General features: G+C 43.4%; 1 protein-coding gene across 4 annotated transcripts in view; it reads left to right on the forward strand.

Moving 5' to 3' along the window:
* LOC107393710 (tetratricopeptide repeat protein 28) overlaps positions 1-20,001 on the forward strand; it is a 264,696-nt gene that overhangs the window by 178,074 nt on the left and 66,621 nt on the right. For all 4 annotated transcript variants that reach the window (XM_054731384.2, XM_054731385.2, XM_054731386.2 and 1 more), the window contains one exon: positions 565-695. In XM_054731384.2, coding sequence (XP_054587359.2) covers positions 565-695 — 131 coding nt within the window. The remainder of the gene's footprint in view (positions 1-564; positions 696-20,001) is intronic.

Below are 20,001 nucleotides of genomic sequence, written 5' to 3' on the forward strand. Positions count from 1 at the left end.
GACACATGAGTGGGCAGAGCAGCTGGAGATAAGAAGCTGTGGATCTCAGGTGGAGCACAGAGACCTAAGCTTTGCTTTGACCACGGCTGTGAGGGCTCTCTGTCAGGCAGAAATAATAGGGCCTTCCCCTCCTGCCCTCTGGAGCTCTGAGATCAACACCAGCAGCTGTCAAAGAAGCCACTTTTCCTTTTAGGGGTGTTCATAGATGTGGATCATCCCATCACTGTTTAACGGCAACAGTAGGGGTGACATAAACTAAGCAACAGGTGGTTTATATTTTAATCCTGGCCAGAAACTCTCTTTTGGGCAGGCCTAATAAAAAATGGGTGGGCCCAATAAATGGAACTGAAAACAATTAATTAGAGTTCATTTAAAATTTGGTCTGTTTTATTTTATTGTATGATAGCCTGAAAGGACACCCCTCCAAAACAAAATAACTTTACATACATTTTTTATAGGAGCCATTTGATTGGGTGGGCCCTGGTAAAACGTGGCCCACCCATAGCCATGCTCCTGTTTGGCCGTGTACTTTTTCATCTTATTCCTCTCATTTTTCCACCTCAGGTGACCAAACAGGGGAATGCCGTGCTCATGGGAATCTGGGCTCTGCATTCTTCTCCAAGGGAAACTACCGTGAAGCGTTGACCAACCACCGCAACCAGCTGGTTCTGGCCATGAAGTTAAAGGACAGAGAAGTAAGTAGTGGAATAGCTGGAGCCAGGCAACTGTCACTGCAAAGAACAATGAATCCAAGTTGCATTTTTCCTTCTCCTCCGATTCTTTTGTCATGCTGAAGTGTGGGATTGTGTTGTGCCTAGAAATTCCTCTGTAGTCTCTGTTTAGAGGACAGCTGAAGGAGAAGTATTAAGGGCACAGAGATGCTCCTGCTTTTTATCATTTTGAGAAAAAAAAAGAGTTGAAAATAGGTGCTGAAAATAGATAGAGGTGATGAATAAATCAGGCAACTCAAGCCACACACAATCAGAGCAGAAAGGTCGTATTTATCTGCTTCCTGAATCTGTAATGGCTCTAAGAATCGTGTACGTTTAGGATTTGGTTTGTTGGAATAGAAAAATAATTAGTGGGTCAGTCGGATTTACTGTTTGATGCCCTCTTTCTCTCCTTTCTCTTCCCACTTTTCTGGTGTCTGGCCAGCCTTTGTGGTCATTGTTGTAGGGTGACAGGTGCTTGTTCTAACACAATTCCTGTCACGCCAGGAGAAGAATGGCCTCTGTTTCCGCTTCCTTATCCTCCGCACCAGGCTGGCAGGCCTGCTCGTTTGTGTTTCCTGATATCAGGAGACATTTGAACAGTCCGGTCAAAATGCAGCGCAATGTTCTGGGAGGAAACTAACTGTTGAGGAATGAGGCCAGAGACGCCTTTGACATCTTTAACTCCCACAGAGCAAAAGTATGTCTACATGGTTAGTAGCAGAGACGCGTGGGAGAACACGTTCAAGGATCTTAACGTCTGGTCTCAGCTATAGTGATGCTACATCAGCAATTAGCGGACCAAACATTTGTGTGTGTATGAGCAAATGTATACACAGTATGTAAGCAGACTGGTGCTTGTTAATGGAGTCTGAAGAAGCTTCAGCCGCTGATGCTGCTGTTTCTATCGAACGGTTATAAATGATTAATATCTCACTCATAGATAAGGATTTGAACAAACTTAATTTGGAGAGATACAAATTGGCTGTATATTGTGGGGGTTTGTGCAAAAGCTATTTTACACATGATTACACTAAAGCTTTGAGACAAAAACCTCCCAAACAGATTTAGCTATTTTCTATCCTGGTAAAATACAATGATATAGGATGGAGTTTATTGTGTTTCCTAATTAATACATTTTCTAAAACTGTTGAAACCAAAGTTTGAAATATTGCAAAAAATAAAAATTTACAAAAAATTCCTTAAAACTTTCATTTGTCTAGTAAAAGCTGAATTACCGTGATTTCCGGACTATAGAGCACACCTCACTATAAGCCGCACCTACTAAGTTTAAAAAAAACATGGAACTGTACTTATATAAGTCGCACCGGGCTAAAATCCGCAGATATCCACCAGATATCTACTGAATTGAAAACGTAGTTTAACTGAATGTAACTGAACTGATCAGTATCAAACAAAACAGAAAAGTTATTGGTTAGTTTATTCATCATCCTCCTGCTCACTGAAACCACTGCAGTCATCATTTTCAGTGTCGGAGTTGAACAGCCTCAGAAGAGCTTCGTCACATACGTTTTCTGTTGCGATGTCAGTGTCGCTGTCCGTGTTGCTGTCATCATCCCGGGTGAAGATGGCTTGAATGAGTTCTTCCCGCTGCCGTCTCCAGCGCCGAACCATAGATTCAATCATGCCAAGCTTACGTGCGGCAGCACTGTTTCCCTCCTTTACTGCCAGATCGATGGCCTTCAACTTAAATGCGGCATCATATGAACTCATACGTGTAGTTTCCATGATGAGGGGGTATGGATTTGAAAAAAAAAATCTTCGTCGTGTCGGCTGCTTGCATGTGCTAAATTAAAATGAGCACTTTCTTCGATTTCCACTTTAGACTTCCACCTGTTTCACTTTCTGCTATAGCGCCCCCTGGCAGGTGAAGGAAAATCTTCAGTAAAGCCGCACCTCATTATTAGCCGCACGGTTCAAAGTGTGGGGAAAAAAGTAGCGGCTTATAGTCCAGAAAATACGGTACAAATCATACTGAATCACATTTTTGATCAAAATCAAACATTTTGCTTTCACAGAGAAAGTTTTGTTTGAGTGGAAAACTTCCTTTTCAAAACCGATAATGTTTGCAAATCTCAAGTGTTTGCTTTGGGAATGTTTTTTGAAAGGTTTGAATCTTTTTCTGTTTGAAAAGAAAAGCAGCTATGTGGGCGGAGCCTAGTTGTGGGTGATGCATAGCTATAGAAAGAGTTACAACGCGCTTTGAACTCGCCGACTCAAGGTCACGTGGTTCATGGAGCTCTCAATAGTTCCAAACATCCCAGCGGCTTAAGTCAGTTTGAAAGGTGTATGAATAGAATAGAATAGAATAGAATTCAACTTTATTGTCATTGCATATGTACAGGTACAGGGCAACGAAATGCAGTTTGCATCCATCCAGAAGTGCTTTAGCCGTGATTTAGATGTGTTACAATATATATTAGCAATAATATAGATGTGTAAGTATATTACAGAAATTTGTAATGTGACAGTAATGTTAATGTGAAGGTTTAGATGCACACGTACCGGTCCCGGTACGTTACTACTCTTGGAAGATATTACAGCCATGTGTGCATGCCCCTCCGTCATGCCCCTCGACAGATTACACGTCAAATAAAACTTCAAAGTGTCGTCTTTCCGTTGATTGAAACTGTTTTAGCACACAACAACCACAGCTCTGACAGTAAAGCCTTCTTTACAGCAAAGCATAAACTTTAAGAGTTGACTTTTCCTACCTTTGAGGGCTCTCAGCAGGTCAAACATCAATATTTCCGAGAAAGATTGGTCTCATTCTGTCCGTATGGCTCCAGGGAATATCATCTAGTAAAACAATTTAACCCAATACATATATTTTAACACGTAACCTTTGTTTTGACCTTTTTTTAATTGAAATGTGTATATTTTATGGTTTTGATTGTGGAATATGAATGACCATAACTGGGTGTGGATAATGGAGTGACACTATGTGTAGATATAGATTCCTATAGGTGTAAGCTTTCAGTAGAGCCCTCATTGATATCTGTGGGTTGAAGCACTCAAAAGTTATTGCACTTTTTCCACACGTTCCCAAATGTGTCCAATTTGGATAGGTTTGGATAAACCAAAGGTCCCTCTGAAATGCGCCTGGACATGCCCGCATAAAAACTGGTGTAAAAAAATCATTTTTACAGATATTCTTTTCAAATTTGAAATGTGAGTAGTCAACAAGTTATTCTGTTGGCAGTTGGTGTGTTTCTGTCCCCAACTGCATATTGCAGCTATAGAGACCTTTTTTTCTTTTTAAATTATGCAAGAACAAAAAATTCATTTTTTCCTGATGGTTCTAAGGTGCATAACTTTTGACCTGTTACACCTAAAGTAATTCTGATGATTCTGTTGTGGGTGAAACTAGAGAGTGTTACCTTTACAAAGAGACCAAACATGTATTTATACTCGAGATGGTTCAGTAACAGAATTTGGAGAGGCCAAATTACAAGCGATTTAGCAAAAATGACCCCGCTTTTAATTAAATAGTGTTTTGCAGAAATGCTGAAGAAGAGTTGTTTTAAACGTGACACCAGTAAACTTTGGAACCAGCCCCATTTCAACTAGCCTTTAGCTCATCAATCCAGACAGAACTAATCTGTAATTCTCTAAAATTAGGTGGATCAAAAAGCCATCTACCCCAGGTAAGGTATGAATTGTTCATAACCTTTTCACTGAAGGATCTTTTCTGTCTCTCGTGGCTTTCGCCGCGAATCTGAACTTAAGGACAGTGAGCAATACAAACGTTTACATCACATAATAAACATTGTGATTGGCTCCTCACAGACCCCTATTCCCTCTCTCCCTCCTCTTGTTCATCTTAAGTCCTCCTAATCAGAGTCATGTGTGTGTCACACCACCTGGTCTCCTTCAGAACACACTGGAGCCTGGTACGTAGCTCATTATGACGTGTGTGTGTGTGTGTGTGTGTGTGTGTGTGTGTGTGTGTGTGTGTGTGTGTGTGTGTGTGTGTGTGTGTGTGTGTGTGTGTGTGTGTGTGTGTGTGTGTGTATTGTTTCTGATGTGGACTTTAATCTGGCCTTTCTGGAGGTCTGAGGTCACTTCCTAGGGGCCCAGGGACAGGATGTTTTTTTCTGACTGGATTTCCAACGTACACCACACACAACCTGAGAGTGTCGAGAAGACAAAACAGACTCTTGATGCACTGGTTCAAATCTGTTGTAACTTTAAAATTCCAATAAATTTGCGGTAACTTGTAATTTTATAGAGGTGTTTCTGCAACGCCACAGCGATGTAATAACAGACACGAGCTTTGATTAGGACAAGCTTTGCTCATGAGTTTAAAAACAACGATCTCCTACACTTGACCCTGTTTTATCCTGCAAAATCTAATAAAATTGGGCTTATTGCAGCATGGATGGTATTACGCTCAAACATTTGTATAGTTTCATCAAGTTAATTGCGTACATCTGGGCTTGTGGTGACATCATTAGAGCAAAGTCAGACAAGTCTAAGAGGTCAAACAGCCAGATGATCACGCAGATTTTAAACAAATGCTTAAAGATGTTGTTCTTAGCAGAGATACAACCCAACAGTCATGCTGATATCCTGCCTAATGACAAGTATTAATGTTACTGAGAGTTTGGGTTTACCATAAAAGCTGCTAGTCTAAACTACAGTGGCTTATCTGTGACGAAGAATCAGAGCGTGACAAAAAACAGGGATCTTAAATGAGTGTTCTCCATAATTCCTGCAGCTGTGCAGCGCTTAGTTCTGTAAAGCTTGCAGGCTATCTTGATTAGATTTGCAACAACTGGAAAACCTCTGTTGTTGTTTTTTGTGGCTAAATGCTACATCAGGTCCTTTTGGCTGACTAAGAGCAGTTTGTGACGCTACTGGATTGTCCGTCCATCCATCCATCCATTTTCATCCGCACCCCCTCCAAGGTCTCTAAAAAGGGTGGGTAGTCTGAACTGTAGTTTGGTGCATAGGCATAGACCACGGTCAGAACCCGTCCCCCCACATGTAGGGAGAGGGAGGTTACCCTCTCATTCACTGGGGTAAACCCCAACGTACAGGCACCAAGATGGGGGGGCAACTAGTATGCCCACCCCTGCTCGGCGCCTCTCAGTGGGAGCAACTCCAGAGTGGTAGAAAGTCCAACCCCTCTCAAGGAAACTGGTTCCAGAGCCAGAGCCATGTGTTGAGGTGAGTCCGACTATATCTAGTTGGAACCTCTCAACCTCACACACCACCTCAGGCTCCTTCCCCACCAGAGAGGTGACATTACATGTGCCAAGAGCCAGTTTCTGTAGCCGAGGATCAGACCGCCAAGGGCCCCACCCTCGACGACCACCCGTCACACGCTGCACCCGACCCCTTTGTGATGAACCTAACTCGGACAGAATGAAGATGAAGAAAGAAGAAGAAAAAAGAAGAAAAGCAAACAGAAAAGGCCAAGCTGTGGAATAGCTCAGAGAGAGAGAGTGCTCTGTCATCCAGGACTGGGACAGAGATCTGCGGTCCAAACCAGTGAGGTCATGGACTAGAGTGAAGTTGGTGTTTTTCTTGAGCTGGCTGACTTTCGGAAATATTCTTTGCAGATTTTCAGCTGCCTTCTGCAGTCCAGCTTGAATATAAACCTACGTTGTTCCCGACTTTAGTTTTTGTCCCAGTTTCCACACCTGGCCCTATTTAAGGCCCACCAGTAACATTATTAATAAAGGCTCTGTCTGTGATTGTACACTAAAGCTGTTTGACTAGGTCTTTTTCTCTGTGCATTCTTTTTCTTCAACCCTCTTTCTGTCCTTGACGTTATCTTCTGAAATGCTAGGTTTAAGTGGGAAGACGTAACCCCTAATTTGGGGTGTGAGTATTTGGGAGAAACTGTGGCAGGCTGGCAGGCGTGCACTCTATAATTATCTCTTGTGATCTTTTAAAGATTCTCCAACACTGACTCCCTCGACCCCAAATGGAAATAATGGAAAGCAGGATCAAGGCGAATGTAGAAATGATATAAACTCTGCTTTTTTCCATTAACGCTGCAGTTTGTCTTGCCATGCCAGTTCCCCTTTTTAATTTCTGCCTTTTTACATCTTGATTTCCCCTCCCTTTGATCCAGTTTACTCCACAGAATCTTTTCATATGTTGCCCATCACTGTGATTTCAGCTCTGACTTGGTGCTCATCACAGTGCTTGTGAGATCTTCCTGTATTTTATCCTGTGTGTTGAGTCTGTGGACTGAAAGATGAGCCTTTAAACAAGAAGCGAGGTAGAGCGGTGGTCCGGGTGTTCCTCTTGTCAGGGTTAGGGTTCGTCAGTGTTGGTCAGTACCCCAGCAGGGGGAGCAGATCATTAAGGAGTCATTAGCAATGACAGGATGTGTGCCTCTGGTGCATGTCTTGGGGTCACGCTAGTCGAGAATGGCTAAAAGGTGGGGATGTTTAGGTTTGTGACAGGGGTTCTTGGTACATTTGTCTGTTTTTCTTAGCCTCTACCGCTTTGGCGATTTGTTGGAAAGCTTTGGGGATGAATAGAGGAGCCAATCTAGCTGAAATATGGTAAATGGCCTGTATTTGATATAGCGCCTTCTAGAGTCATGGAACCTCCCAAGGCGCTTTACAACACAATCAGTCATTCACCCATTCACACACACATTCACACACTGGTGGGGATGAGCTACAATGTAGCCACAGCTGCCATGGGGCGCACTGACAGAGGCGAGGCTGCCGAGCACTGGCGCCACCGGTCCCTCCGACCACCACCAGCAGGCAATGTGGGTCAAGTGTCTTGCCCAAGGACACAACAACAGCGACAGACTGAGCGGGTCTCGAACCTGCGACCTTCCGATTGCGAGGCGAGCACTTAACTCCTGTGCCACCATCGCCCCTGAGGAGATGGGTGTCCAATTAAATGAAAAGTAGCACATCTCATGTTCAGAGTGCACATTTTAAAGGTGATTTAACTTGTGAGGCATTTCGGGCGTTTGCAGTACTTGAGCTAAATCACCACAAGCAGTGCCGCCACATTAGTACCTGCTCCCCCCGTTGTGCCAGACGGAGGCACAGATCTGGCCACGGTGGAGCAGCTCCAAAAGCATGTCCAGCCTGCTGTGCTTTAATGACACACAGCTCTCCTCGGCCCACTGGTTCAGAACCGCTCCACAGCAGCTTGCTTAGCCATGAATCATGAAAGATGGACAGCAGGCATCAGCCAATGGGCCATGGCCAGAACTGGGGATCGAGGTTTGTGTGTGTTTAATAAATGAAACACACATCTGTGTTCGTATATATATTCCAGTGTCATGTGATTGTGTCATGGACGTGTTTGTCTTGGATCCATTGACTCTGCAAACAGACACCAGGCACATTTTTTCACCAGATTGCTAGACAGGAATAAAATTTGAGATGGTTTTTATTTTTTCTCCAAACTGCTGCAGAAATTTGCGCCTTTGGTATAATGCTAACTGTAGCTGCCTAGGTGTGTTTGCACACCAGTTTCAAGGTTCATAAACAAGCCATGTTACTGTTCATGCATGCATGCAAACATGCGTGTTTGTTTTGTGCATTTGCTGCATTGGAAGTGACGCAGTTTTGTGTCTCCCCCAGCGGAGCATTTGGAGAGCTGTCAGAGAGATGAATGACTGCCGTTATATCGACCACTGCTCTCTGCTGCCTCTTCCTTCTCTCCTTTCTCACCACCGTGTGCTCTGTGTCTCCTTCTCCCCACCATTCCAGATCACTCCTCTTCCATTTTAGCCCTACTCTCCATCTGATTTCCCTCCATCTCCAGTTCTGTGTGCATTCGCTGTTGCTCTATTTTATAGACTTGCAGAACATATTTTGTGAGGAAGCTGCCCTTTTGAGAAATTAAATTTGCTTTTAAAAACGATGTGTCGTTATCCCTCTATAAATTCACTCTGATTTAAGCATCCATACAGATGGAAGATCAGTGTGGATTTACAAGTTTCAATTTAAAACGTGTTTTCATTTGTCTTGAGTATTGCACCTCGTCTGTTGCGTCCACCCGTTGTAATTCAGAGGGATGAATAAGAAGTGACACGAGTGCGTGAGATTCCCATTCTGCTACAGTGTTGCTATGCACCATGTGATTAACAGAAGTCAGCTAACACACTCTTAGATCGTGCTCATCAGAGGACTGTGGCCCTCCGCGTCAATTCTAATCACCATAAAAATCAAACGTTCAATCATCAATCTTCGCAGAAGGATTGGATGTCAGGCTGAAGGCCGACGGTGCCAACCCATCTTCTCCAGATAATATGTAAAAAATAAAGAAGCGAGTCCGATTATAAGGTTTTATTCAGCAGAACATCGGCTCATACGTTGGTGATTGAAGTGAACTGCCTGTCGATAGAGCCCCTGAATCCCTCACACCTCCACTCAGCAGTATTTTAAGTGGTCTCACTGTTGTGCTCATTTTCTGGAGAGCTTACGAGTGGTCTGCAGAGAGTGGCTAATGTGTTGTTTAGGTCTGCGTGATTAATTCATTATCTGATCACATCAGCTTAATCCTTATTACAGAGATGGTGAGTCATTTCCATGTAAAATCTCATCTCTGCCAGAGGGCTCCGCTAAGCGTTATTCAGACTTTGGGGCAGACCTCCCAGTATAACCGGGCACTGCCCACTCCTCCTCCCCCCCTCCGGTCTCAGTCCAGCTCGGCCAGGCTGGCCACAGAGCCGTTTAAAGCTCTAGAGCTGCATCCCCTTCCCCAGCCCGATCGATAGTGGAGCTGTCAGCAAGACAAATGGAGGCTTTAGGAAGTCCATTTTAATGAAGGAGAAGTAAAGAGAGGTACTTGGAAAAAGATGGAAGCAGGAGGAGAAGGGAAGGTCCACTGGAGGTAGTTATAAGAGGAGGGTAGTAAAAAGGAGAGGAGCCTGAGCATGAATATGTGTTTTTATTTATCATGTGTGTGTGTGTGTGTGTGTGTGTGTGTGTGTGTGTGTGTGTGTGTGTGTGTGTGTGTGTGTGTGTGTGTGTGTGTGTGTGTGTGTGTGTGTGTGTAATACTGTCTGTAGTGATAAAGGTTAGGGAGGGGCCGACAGGGTTGATTTAGCTACACAGAGACCTGTTTCTACCACAGCCGTGTGAAATGAATTCTTAGTTCCAGTAAACTTGAAAAGCCTACCCCAGCACAGAAACCTACGTTAGTGGACTGAGGGGATTTCATCTGGCTGCCACACCAAAACCACATCAACTCCTCCAGCTCATGAATCATGTCAACGGCTCTGTGGTAAGAAGACATTGTTGTGACAAGGAAAAGGCTACCAATCTAAGGCAACTCCCTGCACAGCTGCCCCCGTGCACCATATCCCAGCCTGCTTCAGGAGAATTAGCATTTTATAGAATGCTCTCAGGAGCCGGCGGGTAACTTGGGCATTTGTTGTGTTTGGTTGTTTGTTTTCAACCTGTTTAGCATGCGTTCCAATCTGATACCATTTTCCGTACGTCAATATGCAGAAGAGACTGCATGTTAATTGATGATTAGGGCTTGAGGTCAGAGGTCAAGCAGACGGAGGGATGCAGACCAGCAATCTCCTCTGAGCAGCGGCCTAGCCGAACTTAGCGAAACAATCACTGGCCCCAATTACTTTGTACAAGTAGGGAAATGATTATTGATTTATGCACATGGTAAAGTCCTACATGTAGCCCTACAGTTGAAAAGTGGAAAGCCTGGAAAAGCATCCGACATTTAAAAGGAGTAAAACGGTCTTTATGATAAAGATGTGAGCTTTTAAATGACATAACATTTAATTTTTTGTTATTTTGGAAATGTAAGCAGTCACCTAAATGTAAAAATAGTCATCTCCCCGTATTTCCTGAATTAGCTGCAGAACGATTAGAAAAGGCTGAACTAGCACATTAAAATGTTAAGTTAGCTTTCATGGACTCGCCCACCATGGCTCGCAACAAGGAAGGCTGTTGTGGATTTAGCGCCCAGGAGAGAGCAGAGAATATCTTGACTAGTAGAAGCTAATGTTAGCATTAGCAACTCCGCCACATGGCAGAACTCCTCCAGGCTTGTGTTATTTGTAGAGATGCATCAACACTGCAAAGCAAATGAAGTCAGTGGTAGAGTCACTTTGCTGTTAGCCAGTCAGAGGGGAGCTGTCCAAATATAAGCAAATAAGACTCCAAAACTTGCCATCTTCAGCTCAGCTCTGAGCTAGCTCACTTCTAGTTCCTGAAACTGGAGCGCCAGAGCTTTTTTCTCACAGATCGACTCTCAAGGCACCCATGCATACTAGAAAACACTTCAAATGTGTTGGAAAAAAGGTGAACGTACCCTTTAAAGGCTGTATTTACCTGTAAGCCTAGTTCCCATAAAACGTCCTCACTAAATTCTCCTTTTGCGCACTAGACGTTTTTATTTACTATGATATCTGATGTCACCTGATAATTTTCTTTAGATTTTTATAACCTTCCTCACTAACATAAATTACATCAGTTTACAAGATCAGTTACATCATATATTCTTAGCTTTGACTCTATCTTAAAGAGGTGTTTGTGTTTTATTTCAGTGGTCCTTGACATCACCCACTCAAAATAAAGAAAAATAAGCCATACGTTAGTGCGTGGATGAGTGGGTAATGTGTTTATAATTCCTGAGGTGATACATGAGTGGATATATGAATGGCTGCTTTTGTGTCCTGATATGTTTTATTAATACGTCCCTACAGTAAAAAAGAGAAAAGGAGCTCTGTGCACCCTTTAGTGAAACATATATTTATACATGTATATATATATTTTCCTTTTAACTACTCCAGAATCGAGTTACATTATGAAGACGTGTCCCCTCCCTTCTGTTCTTTGCTTCCCTCAGATCTTAAAAGGCAAAGATAGAAACCAGATTAGCCCTCAGCCCTCAACCATCTGTAAAGTAGAGATGAGCTCGTCCTCAGAGATAAGGTGAAACTCAGATGGTGCGTTGGAGTTTTGGACAAGTTCTGTGAGTGTTTCGAGGACAGTTTCTGTATTACAAGCAAGCCCAGGGTCTCCCATGGGGGGAGAGGTCAGTGCAGCTCCAAGCGTTTGATGTTAGCATTAAATATAGCTTCAGCACACTCTAAGATGTCAAGACTACATTTTTGCAGACTGAAGAAATGGTCTTTTGCAACATTCTCTGACATCGCGCCAAAAATGGAGATTACAGCTCTTCAGCTTGGCTCAACTCAAGCCTTCTAACAGCTCCTACACACGAAGATTTGCTCTTTTTCTCACTTTGTCTCACCCCCCCCCCTCTCGTCTGCAGCTTTTGTCCGGCGTTAGAGCAGCGTCAGCATTCTTGTCCTTGCGGTACAGAATCCAGACCTTCCCTAGCCTTTCTTGGACAGGAGCCCTGTGTCTGTATGAGGAGGTGGAATGCATCTTTGTGCAAAAAACACCAAGAGAAAGCAATAAAATACAGAGAAATACGAGGCCCCAAGTCACTGAAATGAAAGTGCTCCATCTTAGGAGGGGACGTAGGCCTACGGGTTCTGCTTATGCTTGACCTTGCAGCACACAAAGTAAGGTCTCTAAATAACTGTCAAGTCAGACTACCTCAGCCTCACGTCAGCCTCAGAAAACAAAAACTCTTGAAAGTGCTGTTTTAAACCACGTGAAGTCAGGATCATAAAATATTTAGTTGGGAGCCCAAAGGTAAACAGGGCTCTGCCTCATTTCATTGTAGCTTTTCTTGTTTTAGACATTAGTTGCTATGGAGGCTCTCTGAACCGAATTATTTGCACCCACTGGCTATTGCTTGCAGCAACGGCTAATCATCTCCTGCCGGGCCTGGACCCTTGAGGCATCTCACTTGTTGTGATGTTTAATTTGTGCTCATGTTATGTCCAGATCCTCGTTTTTTGAGTGGCTGTTTAACGTTTTTAGCACAACCTTGAGCATACTTATGTCAGGCTGTAGCAACCTTCATGGATTTGTTTTCAGTTTATTTATATACTAGCAGTTTTTTTAAGAAGTCGTGTCAAAGTTCTACACAGAAAGCAGTTGATTTCACTAAAAGCAGATGAAAAATCCACACATTTTCTTAACAAAATCTGGTTGCAATATTGTAGTACTATAGGATGGGCAGGAATTCAGATATCATAACATGGCAGGAGAGCAAAAATGTCTGCAGTTTGGATGCTTTTTAAAGGGAGACTAAGCAGTTTTGGCTTTCTTTTAGCACCCCCTAGTGTCCGTTTATTAGAACCGAAAGCAAAACATATCTCCTTGCTGTACGTTCGACTTTTTAACACCTTCATCTAACTGCTGAAATGTCTCCCCAGCCTTCATTAGTGTCTACAGGAGTGATTCATCACTAAGTTAAACAAATCAGCTGTGTTCATGATCTAAAACATGCAGGAAATATGCTGTAAGCGCACAGCACTGCAAGGTATGTAAGCTCTATTTTTTTCTAAATCCCACATACCGTACCGGCACTCTGAAGTTGTAAATGCGGTATTCTGGCCACAGAGGACAGTGGGGGTGTGAGTGACATTTCAAAAGTTGCTAAGTATCCTTTTAAATGACATAGTGAAAGCAGTTTATCACCCACTTGTAACTTGTACAAACTGGGTATTTAACATGGCGGAAAAAAAGGCAGCTGCATTCAACACTGCAAATCTGAAATGCCACCTTAAAAAATTCTTCTTTCTCTTTAGTTTTTTTCCTTCAGGGGTCGCCACAGTAAATCACCTGTCTGCATGTAGTTCTAGTCTGCCATCTCAAAAGCAAACACTTAAAACGGAGCTTGATACTCAGAGCTCTCTGCAGCAATTCAGACAAAAACACAGAACCAGCTGACATTAAATAAACAATAAACCAAAATGGACAAAAAATGATCATAGTCAAAGTAGCAGTGTATTTATCACACTCGATGACCATGTGGTTGCAGTGTCCTGGAGCTGTGGTGTGAGCTGCTTTTTTGTCACTATTTTACACACACAGCTCTACGAGTGTTGTGCACAAGAGTGGGTCTTCCTGCTATGACACACCTACCCTATCGTGAGGATGTGCATCACTCACTACAGCCACACACAGTTTAAACAAGTGACGGAGCAACATTTAAATTTATTCATAACGGTAACATGATTCTTATCAATGTGCTTCCTGAACAAGTGATGATTTTTGCGATTGGATATGTGATATGTGGTCAGAACATGCCCAGTTTTTGCCTTACAAGAAAAAAAAAAGATAATTCTGATCCTTGAATGAAATGGAAGTGCCACTTGTTGTGGTTTCTGGTGATAATTGCAGCATAAAAATTCATGATAGTGTGAAAGTTTATTTAAAAAAATACATAACCTGCTATGAAAATTTGGAGATTAAAGCTGATACAGCACAAATAAATCTTATTCTCACACTCAGAATAGCCGTGGCATCATTTGTCCTGTCAGATGTAACTAATTGACAGCAGGCATTCTAGTGACCATCCACAATATTAATCATTTTAAACATTTAAGCATGAAACGTAACTCAAAATAGCCCAAAAATACCTTGAACCCTTAATAGGGCACTCATTGAAGTATTTAAATTTTTTTAGATTTCAACGCCAGGGTGTTATTGTAGTTCACAACCAAAGTCTGGTAAGTCTGGTAAATGTTGCAATGTTTACAATACAATTACAATATTTGTTTTCATGCAGAAAATCTGAGAAAACAAAGTGATCAAATATGGATGTTGGCCCTGTTCTGGTAAAAGAAAACCTAAAATAAAAAACATGAACAAGTTAAATAAACATTATTTTTGAATAATATAGAAAATTATAAGACACTCTAGAATAATCTAGCTAATTTTAGAACACTGTTCACAAATACAGAATATATCACAATTGTTAAACAATGTAGAATATTTTTATAAAAACTGATTATTGTAGAAAAGTTATTGAACAATAGATACTATTTCTGATCTAATATAGATTTTTTGAGTATTCATAATCATGCATATTAGAATTATGTCTAAAAAACAACAGATTTGACCTAAAAATATTCATAATTTCTTTTAATTGTTCAGGGTACATGATCAAATATGGCTAATTTGATTTTCATGCCATGATTTTACCAACTTCCTTGAATTTAACATTTACAACATATACATCCTTATTTAGTGCAACTAGTCAACTTTGTGATGTGAGAGTTTCGTAAACCTAGCATTGTTAGTTGAAGAGATGTGACCGTAAACACGAGAGGAGACCGAGCAGTTTTCTGGCTCTGCAGACACACCAATATTTGGTGCGTTATAGCCCGCCCTGATTGGAGGAATGGCGCCATGGCACAAAGTGTGACTAGCTTAGTCTCTGATGGTTGTTTGGGTGAAATTTCATAATTCTAAGAGTTTGTGAAAAGGCACACCAACATCGTTTATGATGTGAGTGGAAGTGTCTAAATATAGACATTGGCCTTATAAAGGGTTAAGCAGAGACAAATTATTGTTTTGTATAGCATAAATTATTGTAAAGTGTGGAGAGCATATTGTTTCCATAATTTAACACAGAATTGACTCTTAATTTCATACATTTCTTCAAATTGACCATAATTGGCTCATATTGTGATTGGTCTCCGACCTGTTTTTACAGGTTGCACACAGCTGCTTGTGTGTAGTAGAGAGATTATAGTGATGAAGTTTGTGTTTGCTGTTGTGTGTTTGCATGCGTGTAATGAGTCGGGCATCTGTGAATGAGTGCATGGGCACATTTTGGACTTCATCGCCATTCAGAGAGGCTTAGCTTGATTAGAGCAGTGTGATCCTCTGAAGAGTTAATGATGAGAGAAGCGGTATCTCCACAGAGGCCAATCACACACCAGCATCTGACAGCATGCAGAGGCTTATCTTGCTCCATGTGTGTGTGTGTGTGTGTGTGTGTGTGTGTGTGTGTGTGTGTGTGTGTGTGTGTGTGTGTGTGTGTGTGTGTGTGTGTGCGTGTGTGTGCGTGTGTGTGTGTGTTAGTATGCATGGGCATCTGCGTGTGCATGGTGTAGTCGGGGCAGCAGTAGCTTAACAGGTTGTGCTGGTTGTCCAGTAGTTGGAAGGTTGCAGGTTCGATTCCGGCTCGGGACAGAGAATTCTGCTGTTGGGCAAGACACTTGACCCACGTTGCCTGCTGGTGGTGGTCAAAGGGGCCGGTGGCGTCTGTGCTCGGCAGCCTTGCCTCTGTCAGTGCGCCCTAGGGCAGCTGTGGCTACATCGTAGCTCATCACCACCAGTGTGTGAGTGGATGAATGATACACTGTAGTGTAAAGCGCTTTGGAGTCCTCTCTGAGAGGCGCTATACAATTGCGGGTCATTTTTCATTTAATGCGTGGGAACATGTATGAGGATATTCCAGCTATTGTTTCTCACATGATAATGCTCTCTGTACCTCCAGCACCATTCAAATATGCATGATTCCTTTGTCTGGATGTGACATTTGGGGGTTTATGGCCATGCAAAGCAGAATACATAATCATATAGCTTCATTATGTTTATGTCAGATATCCAGCTCCAGCACAGGAGGGGCTCTTGGTTCCTGCGGGTCTAGTGCAGGGCTGCACACCACACCGAATAGGGCCGCTGGCAGTTTCCCCTTCCTCGCTCTCCACGGGACTGACTGACAGGCTTAATGGCACTGTCGAGGTTGCGGCATGTCTCCAACTCATTTTCCGATGTGATTGAAGTACGCTGTGGGTAGCTTTTCATCAGCGTTGAGCAGACAAAAGGGACGTTTTCATTGTTGTCTCCGTATGTGTGTTCAGTTTTGTTGTTGGCTCATCCATGCCCGCAGTTCCGACAAGATGCAGAGAAGAAAATATCACTCTGTGGTCATTATGAAGCCTGAGAAGAAATCTCCTAGAGATGATAAGTTTTGCAAGGACCTGTCTCCGGTGTGCAGTCTACTTGTTTATTGTCTGTCATTTACACAGGTATTGTGCTCTGTCAGACAGAATGAGCACTGGTGGCTCCACAGTTAAGATTTAATGTCTGGGTCAGTGGGCCATTGAATCAGGCTGCTTGTGTGTTGGGTCCAGGATTCTCAGGATTTAGACAAAAGTTCAGTGCCATAAAGGAACAGATACATAAATACTTGTATTTAATCTTTTAAATCAGTGGACGTAATAAACATGTTCATGTTTCTGTTGTGTTAAAAATATGAAACTACAACCTGAGAGCAGTCGTACTTTCTACAAAACATGTCATCAACTATTCAGCAAAAAGTGTTTTTTCTTTAATATCTGTTCATTAGGAAGCGTGACCACCTCCTTAAAAGTAAACAATTCTGCCTTAAGCGTTATTTGTAACAATGAAGTGTTTGACTGTAGTGAGGAGGAAAGACTGCTGTTAACAGTCTAGGTAGGGTTATAAACCGGGGTTGAATTAGGTTTTATGATGTGGGGGGGATCTGTAATTCTAGGGTTTCAGTAGCATACTATTAAAACGTGTGTGCATTAGTCAGAAATGTCCTTAGAGACCTGCAGACGGCTTTAACTGAACCACAGATGCCCGTTTATGCCATAAAATCTAGGAAGTCCAAAAAATACAAATCTGATCACTAATTAGCATTTAGACAAAGTCTTCTGTTGTACCCACGCTCTTGTTTGATGAGCAACGTTCCTCCTTTTGCCAGTTTCAGGCACATGCAGACATCTAGATATCGACATCTAAATAAGTTTATTTTTGGACTAAGTTAAGCATGATCTGATCTTAAGTTGGAATTTTACCCACTAATGGTTTTTGGGGACTCACAGGTACATTACACTTTAGGTTTGGTGCCAAAAGTGAAATCAGATCCGATAAAGACTTTATCCAGATGTTTGTAACTGAGCAGCAGATCAGTGTTTGCATCATTGTTGCACACCTATTATGATATTAAGCGTCCAGTTTATTACAGCTGTTGTAAATGATAGTGAGTGGGTAAGAATGCTCTTTATTTCCTGTTGCTGACTGGCTGGAAATGAACTTACTTTGCTGTTTATTGAACTAATGATGTTGATGCTTTGACTTCATGTTCATATCACGGAGGTAGCTAAACCAGTCAAGCTCAGCGCAGCTCGCTGTCAGCGCATGTGAGAAGATTCCTCTCACTGAAGCGAGTGTTTTCCAAACCCTGTCTCTCAGAGAGACGTGTCACTTTGAAAATGTTCCCTGATTATGAAACTTTGGCTGAATAGCGCTTGTTCCTGTCTCCAATGTGACGACGCTGCAATATATCCATGAGCCCGTCTGACGCAAAAGTCCAGAATCTCATATCCTCTTCAGCTCAGAAAGCACCTATAGAGACATTTGATTACGCACAAGCAGGTGACCTGTAGACCTGGTCTTGCGTGATACCGGGTTGGGCCTGTTCAGGTTTACGGGGAGCAGACGGGCCGTGGGTGAAATGTTTCTAATAAATGCTATTTAATTATAACGTTCTGGACACACTGGCCAGGTTGTTTAGACCAGTGCATGAAGTGCAACGCACGCACACACACACACACACACACACACACACACACACACACACACACACACACACACACACACACACACACACACACACACACACACACACAGCGTTATGATGCAGAGGGAAACAATTGTTTTATGTATTTTAGGTCTATCATTTTTTGTTAAGATTTTAAAATATGACAATCTTGACATTTGAAATTGGTATACATATGAAAAATGAATGCTGTAAAATAAAATACCATCCATCCATTTTCATATGCTTATCTGGAGTCGGGTCGCGGGGGCAGTAGCCTAAGGCGAGAGGCCCAGACTTCCCTCTCCCCAGCCACTTGGGCCAGCTCCTCCGGGGGAATCCCAAGGTGTTCCCTGGCCAGGTGAGAGACAGTCCCTCCACCGTGTCCTGGGTCTATCTTTAGGTCTCCTCCAGGTTGGACGTGCCTGGAAAACCTCACCAGGGAGGCGTCCAGGAGGCATCCTGACCAGTTGCCCGAGCCACCTCAACTGGCTCCTCTCGATGTGGAGGAGCAGCGGGTCTACTCCGAGCCCCTCCCGAATGACAGAGCTTCTCACCCTATCTCTAAGGGAGAGCCCAGCCACTCTTCAGAGAAAACTCATTTCGGCCGCTTGTATTCGCAATCTCGTTCTTTCGGTCACTACCCAAAGCTCATGACCATAGGTGAGGGTAGGAACATAGATCGACTGGTAAATCGAGAGCTTTGCCTTCTGACTCAGCTCTCTCTTCACCACGACAGACCGGTGCAACGCCCGCATCACTGCAGATGCAGCACCAATCCGCCTATCGATCTCATGCTCCAGTTTTCCCTCTCGTGAACAAGACCCTGAGATACTTAAACTCCTCCACTTGGGGCAGGACCTCATCCCTGACCCGGAGAGGGCATTCTACCCTTTTCCGAATCAAGACCATGACCTCAGATTTAGAGGAGCTGATTCTCATCCCAGCTGCTTCACACTCGGCTTCAAACCACTCCAGCGAAAGCTGAAGATCACATTCTGATGAAGCCAACAGGACCACATCATCTGCAAAGAGCAGAGACCTGATCCTCAGGCCACCAAAACGGATGCCCTCAACACCTTGGTTGTACCTAGAAATCCTGTCCATAAAGGTTATGAACAGAATTGGTGACAAAGGGCAGCCATGGCGGAGTCCAACTATCACTGGGAACGAGCCCGACTTACTGCTGGCAATGCGGACCAAGCTCTGACATCGGTCATACAGGGACCTAACAGCCCGTATCAGAGGGCCTGGTACCCCATATTCCCGGAGAAGCCTCCACAGGGCCCCCGAGGGACGCGGTCAAATGCCTTCTCCAAATCCACAAAACACATGTAGACTGGTTGGGCAAATTCCCACGCGAGCTGGTCCAGTGTTCCACGGCCAGGACAAAAACCACATTGCTCCTCCTGAATCTGAGGTTCAACAATCCGACGGACCCTCCTCTCCAGAACCCCTGAATAGACCTTACCAGGAAGGCTTAGGTGTGTGATCCCCCTGTAGTTGGAACACACCCTGCAGTCCCCCTTTTTAAACAAGGGGACCACCACCCTGGTCTGCCAGTCCAGTGGGACTGCCCCTGATGTCCACCCAATATTGCAGAGCCGCGTCAGCCAACACAGCCCCACAACATCCAGAGCCTTAAGGAACTCCAGGCAGATCTCATCCACCCCTGGAGCCTTGCCACAGAGGAGCTTATTAACCACCTCAGTGACCTCAGCACCAGAGATTTGAGAGGCCAACCCAAAGTCCCCAGACTCTGTTTCCTCACTGAAAGATGTGGCGGTGGGATTGAGGAGGTCTTCGAAGTATTCTGCCCACCGATCCACAACGTCCTGAGTAAAGGTCAGCCGCACACCGTCCC

This window comes from Nothobranchius furzeri, chromosome 17 (genome assembly GCF_043380555.1).
Source record: "Nothobranchius furzeri strain GRZ-AD chromosome 17, NfurGRZ-RIMD1, whole genome shotgun sequence".
Taxonomy (NCBI): domain Eukaryota; kingdom Metazoa; phylum Chordata; class Actinopteri; order Cyprinodontiformes; family Nothobranchiidae; genus Nothobranchius; species Nothobranchius furzeri.